Genomic DNA, 16244 nt, shown 5'->3' on the forward strand with positions numbered 1-16244 from the left:
AGTTGCTTGGTTAATAACAACTATATCATATGTAACTACCTTGTTTTACATTACACTTGAATCGGTGTAGCTTTTGAGTGATAACATAACTTTACCATCTGTAGACTACTGATTTATCTTATTTCAGGAATGTCCTCCAGAATATGCAAATTACAGATAAGATCACTTCAACCCAGCAGTTACCGGAAACAAATTCCAATCATACTCAGATGGTGGACCTTAATTTGATAACCCTGTTGTTGCAGTAAATGCACAGCTGGAAATGCGAACGTTTAGTGTATTCAAGGTTTATAAAAATGCTTCTAAAGTTTATAATTAACACTTTAACATGTCAAACTTGATTTGCTTTAAGGGGCCTTTTGTTGCAAGACATAAGTCATAAATATTGTTCCCTGATCTATTATACTGTCTTCCAATCTGATTTTTTTGGATACAAACAGAACCTCAATTCATGCTGTCTCTGAAGTAGCTCTCATAACATCCCTCACAAGACCCTGACACCATTGTGTTCTCCCAGTTTAACCAAAGCCAGATGTCAAAGCCTATGATGCTATTATATCCATTTCCTCATCTTGAAGTGGTTTACCAGTGACAGTTTACCAAACGTGCCACTGTGTATAGTCCCCAGGCATCTATGAAACAATGGCTGTTCCACCGGGGCCTGGCATTTTCCTGCCTCACATGACACTTTTTTAAGACCAAGTGCTACACCAAAGTAGTTTGAACTTTTGCTCAGTTGTGGCATAGCTAATTGTAAAATAACGACCACAACACCAGGGTTTTATTTCCTTTGTTTTAAGCATAGACAGGGGTAAAGTTCTCCGTCACTGCAACAGTTTTTCCTCATATGGATTGTGGAGAGATCATTTTTGAGATCCACAATAAAATCTCCAGACAGAAGCATGTCTTTTCTACGAAATATGTATTCTCAAATATGTTATTTTCTCTGTTACCCTGTGTGCACTGAACTGACATGTCTGATTGTGGATTAAACCCAGATGAATCAAATTAAATCGTCGATAATGCTCACCACAGCAGCGCTCAACTCAGACAACCGTGTGTAGCTTATTGTAACTGCTTGCAAAGTAATTTAAAGCCTATACTTTATCATTCAGGATGTTTTTTATTTATTTTATTTCACCTTTATTTAACCAGGTAGGCAAGTTGAGAACAAGTTCTCATTTACAATTACGACCTGTCCAAGATAAAGCAAAGCAGTTCGACACATACAACAACACAGAGTTACACATGGAGTAAAACAAACATACAGTCAATAATGCAGTAGATAAATAAGTCTATATACAATGTGAGCAAATGAGGTGAGATAAGGGAGGTAAAGGCAAAAAAAGGCCATGTTGGCGAGGTAAATACAATATAGCAAGTAAAACACTGGAATGGTAGATTTGCAGTGGAAGAATGTGCAAAGTAGAGATAGAAATAATGGTGTAACTTTCCAGTGCTACTATATTTGTGATTGTAATGTTGTTATAAAGAAATTCACAGACAACCCCATTGTAGAATACTTTACCTACTTACCTAGTCGGCTTGTTGGGTGTGAGATAAATATTATTCTCAAGGCGTATTAAAGTTGCGAGAGCCATAGGAGGGGAAACTGTATTAGGAGAGAAACTGTATTCTGACAAGCAGTCAATGCACAACAATTCTTAACTAAAAACAGTTTTGGCCTTTGTTTAAAAAAAAAAGAGAGGGATCACAGTTTTACATTGCTACCAATTGCTATTTCTCTACTCCTTCATCTGCTTGTGTAGCATGGAGTTTCAAGCATGTCTTAGGTGTAGCTACTAACAGAGCTCTTAAAGGGGCAATGTCCTTAAAAGGGCAATAACATACTTTGTAATAACAACAAAAACATTTTATTATTATTTATATATTCATCTGTATGATAAAATTATTAATAATAACAAATCAGGATTTTGTGTCCAATGGAGTAAATGCAGATGTATAAACCCCATGCTTTTGCCTGTGTACATTTTATAGGCACTATGCATTCATCAGTTGGGCTACAGGTGATAATGCTTTTTGCTAATAGCACATCTGCGTAAACAAGTTGGTCTTAAATGCTAGGTCCGACTTCGGGATCAGAATTTACACCTGTTGCAACAATCAAAATGAGACTAATTGTTGCTAAGTCCGGCATAAGCAATGCACATTCGTACCATCCTTGTGGCATTTCTAAACTTTGCGATGCATTTCACTTTGCAAAGCCCACCACTATGCATGCACGCTTCCTTAACCACAACTGGATGGATCAATAAATAATTACTGGGGGAACGAATATCACTGAATGACAAAAATATTGGAATAAAGTAGGTTAATGCAATTGAAGGCATGTATCAAATTGTTGCTTACCGAAACTCCCAAAGTCATCCAACTGTTTTAAATAATTTAAAGCAATAGCCGTGTGTGGTCAACTACACTATATACAAAAGTATGTGGACAACCCTTCAAATTAGTGGATTCGGCTATTTCAGCCACACCCGTTGCTGACAGGTGTATTAAATCGAGCACACAACCATGCAATCTCCATAGACAAACATTGGCAGCAGAATGGCCTTACTGAAGAGCTCAGTGACATTCAACGTGGCACCGTCATAGGATGCTACCTTTCCAAGAACTCAGTTCATACATTTTCTTCCCTACTAGAGGTCCCCCGGTCAACTGTAAGTGCTGTTATTGTGAAGTGGAAACGTCTAGGAGCAACAACGGCTCAGCTGCAAAGTGGTAGGCCACACAAGCTCATAGAACGGGACTACTGAGTGCTGAAGCACGTAGCACGTTAAAATCTGCTGTTTTCGGTTGCAACACTCACTACCAAGTTCCAAACTGCTTCTGGAAGCAACGTCAGCACAAGAACTGTTCATCAGGAGCTTCATGAAATAGGTTTCCATGGCCAGGCAGCCGCACACATGCCTAAGATCAGCATGCGCAATGCCAAGAGTCGGCTGGAGTGGTGTACAGCTGAATCACGCTTCACCATCTGGCGGTCCAACGGACAAATCTGGGTTTGGCAGATGCCTGCTCCAATGCATAGTGCCAACTGTAACGTTTGTGGAGGAGGAATAATGGTCTGGGGAGGTTTTTCATGGTTTCAGGCTAGGCTCCTTAGTTCCAGTGAAGGGAGATCTTAATGCTACAGCATACTATAACATTCTAGACGGTTCTGTGCATCCAACTTTATGGCAACAATTTGGGGAAGGCCCTTTTCTGGTTCAGTATAACAATGCCCCCGTGCACAAAGCGAGGTCCATACAGAAATGGTTTGTTTAGATCAGTGTGGAAGAACTTTACATTTACATTTTAGTCATTTAGCAGACGCTCTTATCCAGAGCGACTTACAGTAGAGTGCATACATTTTTATTACATTTTTACATACTGAGACAAGGATATCCCTACCGGCCAAGAGCAGACGCTCTTATTCAGAGTGTCTTACAGTAGAGTGCATACATTTTCTAATTTTTTTTTTTTTTTTTTTTTTTTTTACTGAGACAAGGATATCCCTACCGGCCAAACCCTCCCTAACCCGGACGACGCTATGCCAATTGTGCGTCGCCCCACGGATCTCCCGGTTGCGGCCGGCTGCGACAGAGCCTGGGCGCGAACCCAGCCCAGCCTGGGCGCGAACCCAGAGACTCTGGTGGCGCAGCTAGCACTGCGATGCAGTGCCCTAGACCACTGCGCCACCCATCCACTAGACCACTAGACCACTGCGCCACCCGTCTGCACAGATCCCTGACCTCAACCCCATCGAACACCTTTGGGATGAATTGGAATGCCGACTGCGAGCCAGGCCTAATCGCCCAACATCAGTGCCTGACTTCACCAATGCTCTTGTGGCTGAATGGAAGCAAGTCCCCACATCTAGTGGAAAGCCTTCCCAGAAGTGTGGAGGCTGTTATAGCATAAAAGGGGGGACCAACAATGCCATGATCCATATCAATGCCATGATTTTGGAATGAGATGTTTGACGAGCAGGTTTCCACATACTTTTGGTCCTGTAGTGTATCATTTCACCACCGTTTTTGATTGATTGAGACAAGCGTTGGGACTCATCTTGATAAATCAATGTCAAATGTTTTTCACTGAATCTCTGCTTGGATATTTGGTTACAATTAGCTATATTGAGGTTAGTGCTCATGATCATAATCTTTAGTCTACCTTGTTTAGCACTAGTTGATTATTTTGCTCTTCACGCGTAGTAGCCTATATCCCAACCAAAAGCCCTTGACTTGTCGGATAATCAATCAATTTGATTTTGCTTTACTGAATCTCCGTCTGTAGCATATATGCGGTTATTTTATCTCTGGCTGGACTAATAAATAGTGGTGGTAGCTAGTCTATTTGTTTGCTAATCTGTCACTGATCAGAAAAAGGTAGAATGATATAATGTAGAATAAATCAGGTTTATTAGTTTTGCTATTGACTCATAGGCAACTCAAAAATGTTACGTTGGATGTAGAGTTATGACCCACTTACAATCAACTGGTGCAACCGGCCCTTGATAATATACACAGTGCTCAAAACATTCAGAACACCTTCCTAATATTGAGTTCTTATCTGGGCTATGAGGGTGTAAGGTGTGGGTCAGGTCGATCTGTTGCATAAGGGAATTTACATCGAAAAGGACCCATGAGCACCAACATCTGAAGTTCATAGGAGCATGTCAAATGAAAGCTAAGAGTCTATAGTTTTGGGAAAAAGTTAAAACTTTGATTTCTGGATAAACAGATGGAAAAGGGGTCTGAATATATAATAATAATATATGCCATTTAGCAGGCGCCTTAATCCAAAGCAATTACAGTCATGCGTGCATACATTTTAGAAAACATCTACCAGAAAAAGTCTTAAAAGGTATCAGAAATACATCAAAATACAATAATGCTGAGGTAAAGACCCCTACCAACTAATGTAAACACTTATATTTCGTTTTGGAGAAATTGTCTACCTTCTGTAAGTTTAAGAAATACTGTCTTGTAATTCCGTGACCAAAAACCTACATATCTTTAAGATATTTTCTCATTTCTCTCCCTCATGAGGAGAGAGGATGATGATAAGTTTACTGAAGTCAAAAGTAAAGGTAGACCTACCAGTTAGTTATAGTGTTTTTACTGATAACAATTTTGTTTATGAATTAAGTGATTAAATCTCTGAATTATGTTACGGAATTACCCAAAAATGAGGAAAATGACATTAATATCCATAATTATACATTACTGTGTAGAACAGATCAGGGACCCATGATGTAATTCCATTACCGGGTGTAAATCAACTTCACTTACTGTAGTTCATTAACCAAAAGAGATTTTGGTAGCACTTCATTTGAATGGGTCCTTATTACAGTGTAATTACACATGTAATTTCACTGTAACATGTAGTTATTTATAATAACTTATCGTTACACTGTAATAACATGTAACTGGTGGTAATTGCAGTCTGTTATTACAGAGGTGTAACTAATGCTTATTACCATGCTCAATAAACTCTAATTACCTACACGTGAATGCGCACTATTCAAAATCTCCACTCGTTGTTGCTAGCACTTGCCCCAAAAGAGTGTAACATCTGGGTTAACTTGGTTGAGTTTACAAAAACAGATCAGATATTTGGTTTGGATAACTGGTTGTCATCCCAGTTTAGAATAAAAAGAAAACTTGTAATCAATGTGTACATTACCCGTTATGACAACCTGAACCTCCTTGCCATCCAAGTGAGGGGATAAACCCACAAGTACACCACAGAGTACAGAAATATCTGCATAAGTACAATGCAATTACAAGGTGTTACACAGGATTTAGCTACTTAAAATGAAGTGCATCTTGAATGGTACTTACTTGTAATTAATGTGAACTTATTTTAAGGCTTCTGGAAGCTCCATCCAAGTGAGAGGATAAACTAGTACACCACAGAGTACATGTAATATCTGTATAAGTACAATGCAATTAATAGGTGTTACACAGGATTTAGCTTGTTGAAATTGAGGATATCTTGAGGGGTACTTACTTTGAAATATTATGTACCTACAAAGTACGTTACCTTTTCTGACAATCCAATCGTCAGCATCTGAATGCGCCATCCAAGTAAGAAAATAAACACAGTAATATACCACGGAGTACATATCTGTAATATCGGAATAAGTACAAGGTTGTTGCTAGTTACACAGGATTTAGCTATTTAATAAGTGTCACTTTATAGTGAGCTATGATCAATATCTATATAGTTACTTATGTATTGCTCATTACCAAGTGAAAATACCTACAAACAAAAGATGAGCTTCTACTTTAGTCAACCTTATTGCAACATGTTAAAATACCTTACAAGATAATACAGATTTGTATTGTTAGATTAAACAAAGATATAGGCCTATAACACAAAAACAACTATTCTAGTGGTGACTCACATCTTTAGCCTAAATTATGGTGAGTAGCCTAGATAGCTAGCTAATTTAGAAATATGGGATTGTCTTTTTCTTCCCTTTTTAACATTACACGTAACAATGGACAACTCAGTCTCTGACCTCATCTGTTTCTTACTTGTAAGCATTTTCCCATCCTGGAGTCTAAGACCTTGTTGGAATCTGTGGTAGAGAAGATGAATGTATGACAATTTAGCATAGACACTATTCATTACCCCTAGTTATCATCATCATGATTTCTGTAGTTTTTGCATATAGCTAGCTAGGCCTAACTAGCATCTTAGCTAGTTATCACGTTATCCAGCGAGCAACAATAGTGTTTGTGTTGACACAAGTAACTAGCTAACAGATACCCTTATAAAAGGGTTCAGGGAAGAGCCCAGCTAACGTTAGCTAGCTAGCTAGTGACTAGCAACCATAGCATATTTGCCAACTTTAGGTAGCTAGCTAGCAAGTCAAGGTTGGAAAACTAGCTAGCTAGCATGCTAGCTTATCCAAAAAAACAACAGATTGCATGGAAAGTCTATTCTTTAACTAACTAGCTAGCCTAGTTGGTGGGCCCAACAAAAACTAGCTAAAGTTTGATAGCTAGCAAACGCTAGCTTACTACCTATGTTAAATCGTCAAGGAAGAATTAATGTATACAAAAAAGCTAAACAAATTGCATGAAAATGTACTTTCTGTCTCGTGTGTTGACATTTTTGACACAACACCTTGTTTTATTTAAAGCAATCTTTCATGTTTGGAATTCGCACACTGACCTTCTCGATCCCGTTCTTTACACACTGTTACATGAAGTCAGTGTCAACACTTGGGCATGTTCGAGGTCGCCATTATTCCGAACGTGTAGCAGATGGGCAGATCTTGACATGATGCATTAATTCCTTGAATAAATAAATAAATAATTGCACCAATGTATCCCATCCAAAAGTGAGAATGTTCCAACAGTGAAAACCCTTGCATGATCGACAGTTTGTCGAATGACATTTTTAAGTGCATTTATAAACCATTATTCAACCAAGCTTCATAGGGTTACAATTTGGCAAGCACGAATGACTCTCACAATTTGACCATAACTGTTTATTAATGTGTCTAAAAAAATGTAATTGATGGTTAAAATAACTGACCCATTTTCAAATTAAATTGTTAAATCATTTAATGTTCAAGTATTTTTTTATGTCAACCGTTTGAACCCGTTTTTGCCAGACCTTTATTGCAGAGTTGTCTCAATGAGGTGGTCGGTTATCAATTGGCTAACACTTATAACATGGTTTGTGCAGGCTGAAATATGGTGTGTTGGGATGGTATCGGAAACTTTTACATTTAACAAGCATGGTAACAAGCATTCGTTGTTACACCCCTGTAATTAACAGACTGCAATTACCACCATGTTGTTATTAAAGTGTAACTCTGAAGTATTAAACTTAATTACAATACGTGTTAGTGTATTTACACATGTAATTGCACTGTAATAAGGACCCCTTAAAATGAGGTGTTACCGAGATTATTTCAAACTCAAGGTGCCATGTCACAGTTGACACCCCATTCTTTCTGCAGACATTGTTGAATCTTAATTCGGCGCAGATATTTAACAGTTAATCACCTGAGGGAAATTTGACCCTGGATACCAAGGCTGCAATTCCATTACCAAAGTTTGCATCTGCAACTTTATATCACTAAATTTGTTTTTGTACATTTTTCAGTGGAGATTGTTAAAAGTAGTCCTTGTTCAAAGAGTTTTATGGTTTGTTAAACTTTAAAATCAATGTGTTTTTTTTGGCATACATTTAAAAGTGAAAATACTGGGTCAAAGCGTAATTCCGTTACTGTGGAATTGCCCATAACATGCTCAGACTGTCATGGGGAAAAGGGTGGAAGGGGGGACAGGGGCGAGGGGGGGTGACAGGGGCGAGGGAATGTTCCAGGGGCGAGGTGTAGGCAGACTGTCACACAGGCCTCCCTGAAACACTACAGGCATTAGTCATTAGACAGTGAAAGGCCTGGTCTGGATACCAAGCCTGCAATTCAGAAGATTGAAGTGAGCCAATTAGATAATAACAAAAGAGAAGCATCCAAGTTAGCTGCTGACAACCATATAATGGCAAGCTGTGTCTGGAAAGGACTAGAGCACTAATCACTGTCTATTTTACGGAGCCTAGTGTTTGAAGACAGACTTCTAAGGGAACAATATCATCACCATGGTGAAAATAAAGTTGCGTGGATATGTGCTCTTCTCTTCTCATGCCTAGGATGGTTTTTAAGTGTCAGGTTGCTACCTTTGATCAACTTAGATCGGCCTAAGGGTTAACTTTAGTGGATTATGTCTAATTTAAATAATATATTTCCAAAATGCTATATCCACTTTTTTTTATGTTTTTTTTTCTAATGATTTTTTATCAGATATTTTATTCATAGATTTTAGATGTTTATGAGTGTTTTTTTTGCAAAACGCTATATATTCATATGTTGGTATCCTGTATATTTTACTGTGATATGTGGTTGTCTTACTCAATTATCTAAAGATGAATGCACTTACTGTAAGTTGCTCTGGATAAGAGCATCTGCTAAATTACTCAAATGTAAAATGTTTTACATACAAATCTCATATTACTGTATTGAATTATAATAAAGTATAATATGTCACAAATGTATAATTTGTACTGTTCTTAAAAAACAATTATCAGAGAGTGAGGTGGAAAAGTAGCATTTGCCCCAAAAAATATATGATTATCTCGCTGTCACGACTTCTACCGAAGTCAGTTCTTCTCCTTGTTCGGGCGGTGTTCGGCGGTCGACGTCACCGGTCTTCTGGCCATCGCCGATCCATTTTTCATTTGTTTTGTCTTGTTTTTCCACACACCTGGTTTTCATTACGTGTTGTGTATTTAACCCTCTGTCCCCCCCCATGTCTTTGTGTGGTATTGTTTGTTTGTAAGTGCTTGTGCACATGTTGACTGGTGCGCGCCGGGTTTTGTCCCCAAGTTATTTTCTTGATGCCGTTGGTTTTGGAATTAAACTGCTCCGGCTATTACCTAGTTCTGCTCTCCTGCGTTTGACTTCCTTGCCACCAGTTACGCACCCCTTACACTCTCTGAAATGAAACCATCAAGTGACAGATTTTAAACAAATACAGTACGTCTGTCATTGAACAACCCCATGCCATAATTAGATAGTGAAAAAACACACCAATCTATTTAAGAATGTCTTTAAAACAATAAAAGCTAATATACCAACATTTCTGAAAATGGATATATGGCATTTTGAAATGAAACTCTTCAATTGTAGGCAACAGCTAGCTACGCTAATATAATATTTATCTGTAGACATTTCTCATGATGTTGTGTGTTTGTCTTTCTTGGTTTTCAGATTTGGATACGCATCTGTGTCCATTTATTGCTGTGCACCACATTTGGAGTTCACTCAAGTGAATTTGGAGATGCTGTAACAGATGACATCACAAGCATTTCACTATTGGTAAGGTCCTCGGAAGTACTTACTACTTCAAGCCAACAAAACTGCAAATTAAAGCTCTTTGGCTAATGCTCTTATTGTATTTAGCTGTCTCGGTCCAGTTACTGCCAGTATGTAGTTTTATTCTCAACCAGGGATCCTTTCGAAATCAACCTTTAGGCAGGCTTATGCGTAACATTGTTGCAATGCCAGTTGCACACAATTCATTTGTGAACATTATACTTTGATACATTGATCCATTGTTTCCAAATACCACTTATTTTCCTAATGGGTATTGTAATGCAGTTGGACTTCCTGCATTAGCATTAGTGTTGTCACGATACCAGAATTTTTACTTCGATACCGATACCAGGTTTAATATCGCGATACTCGATACCATCATGATACTCAATACCAAAACGATACCACGGCAAAACAGGCGTATTAGCCAAAGTCACAGAATGGCACTTTATCCAGACAGATAAACTCCGCTACTGCTCTCTTCAATAGTTGGGAATCTTGAGTTCAATATCATTACATTTGAAATTTGATGTCAACATGTTTCAGGGACAGCTATGTTTGCATTAATTATAAAATCATACAATTAATGTGGCTTTGTTTTTACCAATCTAACTAAATAACAGCATAATGGTAATCATTTATTTGAATAGTAAATCTCTATTAATAAACTGGGAAAACAAGATGTAGTCTAGGCGGTCTATCCACAATACAGGTGAATGCATATTCAATAGGACTGTGTACATGCATTGAGTTTTGAGCTTGTTTTCGCTGCTTTCATATGGCTACAGATAACAGACAATCTGTTTCCCTTCCATTTGGGACTTATTTTATTGTACTGATCAACAAAATGTCGTAGAAGTAGCAATCTCTTCTTTTATAAAAGTGCCCGCTGTCTCCTTAAACCCAGTAATGACGTCATTCATGATGAGTCACATGCCCACACAGTCAGTTTAGTTCGGTGAGGAAGAGACGTGACAGACGAAGGGGGAAAGGATCTTTGGATGGAGATGATTAAGTGAATTTGTAACGATTGTTCTCCTCCTCTTCGTCTGAAGAGGAGGAGTACGGATTGCACCAAAGCGCAGCGGTGATTGTAGACATAATGATATTTATTAAAGCAAAGACGAAACACTAAGAACACTTGAGAAAATACAAAACAACAAAACGACGTAGACAGACCTGGACTTGAGAACTTACAAATTACGAAGAACGCACGAACAGGAACAGACTACATACACGAACGACAAAACGAAACAGTCCCGTGTGGTAACATATACGGACACAGGAGACAACCACCCACAACAAACAATGTGAAACAACCTACCTATATATGGTTCTCAATCAGAGGAAAACGTCAAACACCTGCCTCTGATTGAGAGCCATACAAGGTCAATTAACACTGACACTTAACATAGAACAAACACAGACTGCCCACCCAGCTCACGTCCTGACCCACTAAACACAACTATACAAAAGGAAAACAAGGTCAGGAACGTGACAGAATTAATAAAGTTTTTGGTGACAATTAGCTTTGAAATCATCATATTTTGCATCACAAACAAAGTACTAGGATAGTGAATTGATGTCAGCGTCATCTGTAAGCTAGCAAGGAAAGTTAGCTTACAAAGCTGGAAGCTACCGGTATCATCTTGTATTGTAAAGTTTTCTAATAAGTAATTAACAGTATCAACATTTCAACATGCCTTGTTGCATTATTCAAGTGTGTTAACTTCTGTGCAGCATGAGTGGGGAGCCAACATGTTGCATGAACGGTGCACTCGTGCTAAGGGGACATCGGCTGCACTGATAGGCAGACTTGATCCTCTCAATCAGTATACGACATGAGACACATTTGAGAAAAGTGACGAAAGTAACAACAACAGTTTTTCATGTTCTAGTATCAAAAAAGTACATATGTTTTGATATACTGTGCAACACTAATTAGCATTAATGTAAATTAGTAGTTTCCGGTATAAATGTTTTGATATTGTCTGTTTTTCAACAGAAACAAAATATACCTAAAGATTACAAGATTCCAGTGACATACATTCCAAAAGAAGTGGTAAGATGTAGTTTTCTTCTCAATAGCATGATTACACTATTATTATAACTTCAAATGTTTGTATTTCTTAGAAAATATAATTGAATGTCTGTGATGCCTGACTTTTTTAGAGGGTGGACTATACATTTGAAGTGTCAAAACTGTCCAGTAGCCATGATTCTTATGTCCGGATTATTGTTTTCTTTTTCAGGGTGGAATGTGTTGGGTCACGCTAAATGTTTTCCACTTGGAACTCAGTTTACGAGGATTGGCAGACAAGTTTGGAAACATTTCTTCCAACAAATATAATATCAGCATATTGATCGAAATGCTGAAAGAGACGCGATATCACATGAAGAACTTGGTACGTTTGGAGCTTTGATTCTAATACTAATAATGTAACTACGATAGATACTATGACAGGTTTATTTTAATGAGGACACATGTTTAAGACTATTCAAAAATGCACCTTTGAAGTGCATTACTGTACATATAATATTTATGATACCAATATGTCATTACCAATTACAATTATCGCAATAAGCATACCACCCATAGTGCAATGAGTTAGTTAAACGCTTCAAAACATTGAAGACTGAATTGGCAAAGGACTTGTTGGATAGAGGCTTTGACTGGGATGACTACCTGGTTGCTTCTAGTGGAGCTGGCCAATAACACATACATTCATGCAATTCTTTCTGGCCCATTGACATGAAATAGAGAAATACAAGAGACTAGAATAAATTAATAAACAGGTTATATCCCAGTGACCACATCAGAGTTGTCAGCAATAATGTCTTGTGAGTACTGGGTCATTTGTCAGGTAGATCAGGTATTCACAAAGGGACCTCTTGTAGTCTCATGAGAGTGAAGAAATATGTTCATAATGCAGATGTAATAAATTTAAAGCATATTACTCATATTAACTTTGCTCATAATCCAATAGGGATAATTAAGTCCCCCTTGTCCTATATGTCTTAATTTTGGTCTCAAACATCTCTGTCCAGCTGTGTTCTTTGAACTATTTGCTGCATCGCTAAATGAGAGCGCTATTGGGGGGGAAAAGTGCAAGCTAACATGTTTATGTTTTGAATTTCACACCATTGAGATTAGTATTTCCCTTTTGTATCCTCAGGAGGTGATCACGTCTGATTTTGAGTGCCACTATAGAGACGAGAAATGGCAGACAGGACACTATTTTCAGTTTGTTGAAGATTTTCTAAAAACGGCCCGTTCGAATAGAGATTCGCCAGAAGAATGCGATCCACCTCCCTGTCCAACAACAACAACAAAGGCATCAGCAACTACAATAACAACACAATACCCCACATCAGGTAAATGTTCAAGTATTTTTTTAAAGTGTAAATGTTATCTTACATCATTGTTGCATTCGCTCATATTCAGATAGTGTTCAATGCTGATATGGTCATGGGAGTCTCTGTTTCGATCTTGTTAACTCGTCTAAAATATAATGTGGTGGTTATCATATGCCAGAATTAAAAATGACTATTTGTCTTCTTTGGTGCATGGGCACCAGTACCTCTCCATCAAACCTCCTGCTGTGTTCCTGCCGAATTTGACCGATTTACAAGTTCTTTCTCTGAAAAATGGTATATACATCTTTTTGAAGCCTTGCTCACAATTCATTCTGTGGCAGCACAATGACCAAACGATATACTGTATGTGAGGCTCTGGATAATATCTTTGATCATGACACTAGTGAGGAGGAGAGAGTCCTTGTTAAACTTTGAGTAGTCTGTGATAAATAGCACAATATAGTTTCATCTGAGTATTTGTTATTGTCAAAATAATCCATACATTATGCTTTTTTTAAACTCATAAACGAGTTGTATGAGCTCAGGTCATTAAGGCCTACAGGTCATAAATTGCAAATAGAAGTTCAAAACTCGTAATGTTCACAAGAACGTAAGTTGATAAAAAGATCTAACACAACATTAGGTGATAATATATGTATTATTATTGATTTATAATCAGCTATAATGGAGCGGTCATTTTGGACAGGGAACAGAATTAATTAACATAAAAAGAACACAACAGGAGTGTTAAATGATTCCTCTTGTGAACAGACTTTTTTGTTTTGTTTTAGATCTCTTCTTCACATGACAAAACATGAAACGTACCAGGTGCTTGGAAGGTCCATTGTGACATTAGTGCTTTTTAATTATAATACTTTTTCAAATTTAACTAGGCAAGTCAGTTAAGAACACATTTTTATTTACAATGACGGCCTACCGGAGAACACTGCCTCTGAACATTGCCTTGTTCAGAGGCAGAACGACAGATTTTTACCTTGTCAGCTCAAGGATTCGATCCAGCAAACTTTAGTTTACTGGCCCAACGCTCTAACCACTAGGCTATCTGCCGCCTCTTCAGCCGAGTCACAGAACCAAAAGGAAGATTAGGGCAGCTCACAATTGGCCCAGCGTCATCCGGGTTTGGCCTGTGTAGGCCATCATTATAAATAAGAATTTGTTCTTAACTGACTTGCCTAGTTAAAGAAAGGTTAAATTTTAAAAATAAAGTAAAAGTAAAGCCCAATGTTTGAACTTGTTATCAGTGTAAAAGACACCTGTCCACAACCTCAAAGTCACACTCCAAACTCCACTATGGCCAAGACCAAAGAGCTGTCAAAGGACACCAGAAACAAAATTGTAGACCTGCACCAGGCTGGGAAGACTGAATCTGCAATAGGTAAGCTGCTTGGTTTGAAGAAATCAACTGTGGGAGCAATTATTAGGAAATGGAAGACATACAAGACCACTGATAATCTCCCTCGATCTGGGGCTCCACGCAAGATCTCACCCCGTGGGGTCAAAATGATCACAAGAACGGTGAGCAAAAATCCCAGAACCACACGGGGGGACCTAGTGAATGACCTGCAGAGAGCTGGGACCAAAGTAACAAGTAATCAGTAACACACTACGCCGCCAGGGACTCAAATCCTGCAGTGCCAGATGTGTCCCCCTGCTTAAGCCGGTACATGTCCAGGCCCATCTGAAGTTTGCTAGAGAGCATTTGGATGATCCAGAAGAAGATTGGGAGAATGTCATATGGTCAGATGAAACCAAAATATAACTGTTTGGTAAAAACTCAACTCGTCGTGTTTGGAAGACAAAGAATGCTGAGTTGCATCCAAAGAACACCATACCTACTGTGAAGCATGGGGGTGGAAACATCATGCTTGGGGCTGTTTTACGCTGATGATTCATGTTTTCTTTTTAAACCACAATTAGAGTCTCTCCACGGCCTCTTAGAGGATCTAGATACTTTTGCTATCCTCTCTGGATTAAAACCAAATTATGATAAATGTACCATATTACGTATTGGATCACTAAAAAATGCACATTTTACATTACCATGTAGTTTACCAATTAAATGGTCTGATGGAGATGTGGACATACTCGGTATACAAATCCCAAAAGAAAGAAATGATCTCACTCATTTTTATAGAAAGTTTGCAAAAATAGATAAGATCTTGCTACCATGGAAAGGAAAATACCTGTCTATTTGTGGAAAAATCACCCTGATTAACTCTTTAGTCATATCACAGTTTACCTATTTGCTTATGGTTTTGCCTACACCTAGTGACCTGCTTTTTAAATTATATGAACAAAAAATATTCAATTTTATTTGGAACGGCAAGCCAGATAAAATTAAAAGGGCCTATTTATATAACGAATATAAATTCGGAGGGCAGAAATTATTAAATATTAAAGCATTAGACCTCTCACTAAAGGCATCAGTTATACAAAAGTTATACTTAACTCCAAACTGGTTCTCTAGTAAATTGGTACGAATGTCTCATCCTATGTTCAAGAAGGGCCTTTTTCCCTTTATTCAGATTACACCTGCTCACTTTCAGTTGTTTGAAAAGGAAATCATCTCCAAAATATCTTTATTTTTTAAACAAGCCTTAGAAAGTTGGTTGCAATTTCAGTTTAATCCACCTGAAAGGACGGAACAAATAGTACAACAAATATTGTGGTTAAATTCAAATATAGTAATTGATAAACAAACTGTATTTATCGAAGAAATGTTTTAAAAAGGTATAATTTTAGTGAATGATATCATAAATAGGACTGGTGGAGTTATGTCACACATGCAGCCAACACAGACATATGGAAATGTCTGCTCTACCCAAAATTACAACCAATTATTAGCAAAATTACCACAAAAATGGAAGAGGCAAGTAGAAGGGGAAAAAAGTAAGGAACTTGTATGTCGGCCCTATATTAAAGAACATAAATGGTTAAAGAAAAGTGTGATAAATAAAAACATATA

At 37.9% G+C, this 16244-nt stretch overlaps 1 protein-coding gene across 1 annotated transcript in view; it reads left to right on the forward strand.

Moving 5' to 3' along the window:
• The window catches only part of LOC139540305 (kit ligand-like), a 54017-nt gene that overhangs the window by 24621 nt on the left and 13152 nt on the right, over nt 1-16244 (forward strand). The window contains exons 2-5 of the mRNA XM_071344046.1: nt 9797-9904; nt 11907-11963; nt 12154-12306; nt 13078-13276. Of these exons, the coding sequence (XP_071200147.1) occupies nt 9797-9904; nt 11907-11963; nt 12154-12306; nt 13078-13276 (517 nt within the window). The remainder of the gene's footprint in view (nt 1-9796; nt 9905-11906; nt 11964-12153; nt 12307-13077; nt 13277-16244) is intronic.

The sequence above is a fragment of the Salvelinus alpinus genome, chromosome 15 (assembly GCF_045679555.1).
Source record: "Salvelinus alpinus chromosome 15, SLU_Salpinus.1, whole genome shotgun sequence".
NCBI lineage: Eukaryota > Metazoa > Chordata > Actinopteri > Salmoniformes > Salmonidae > Salvelinus > Salvelinus alpinus.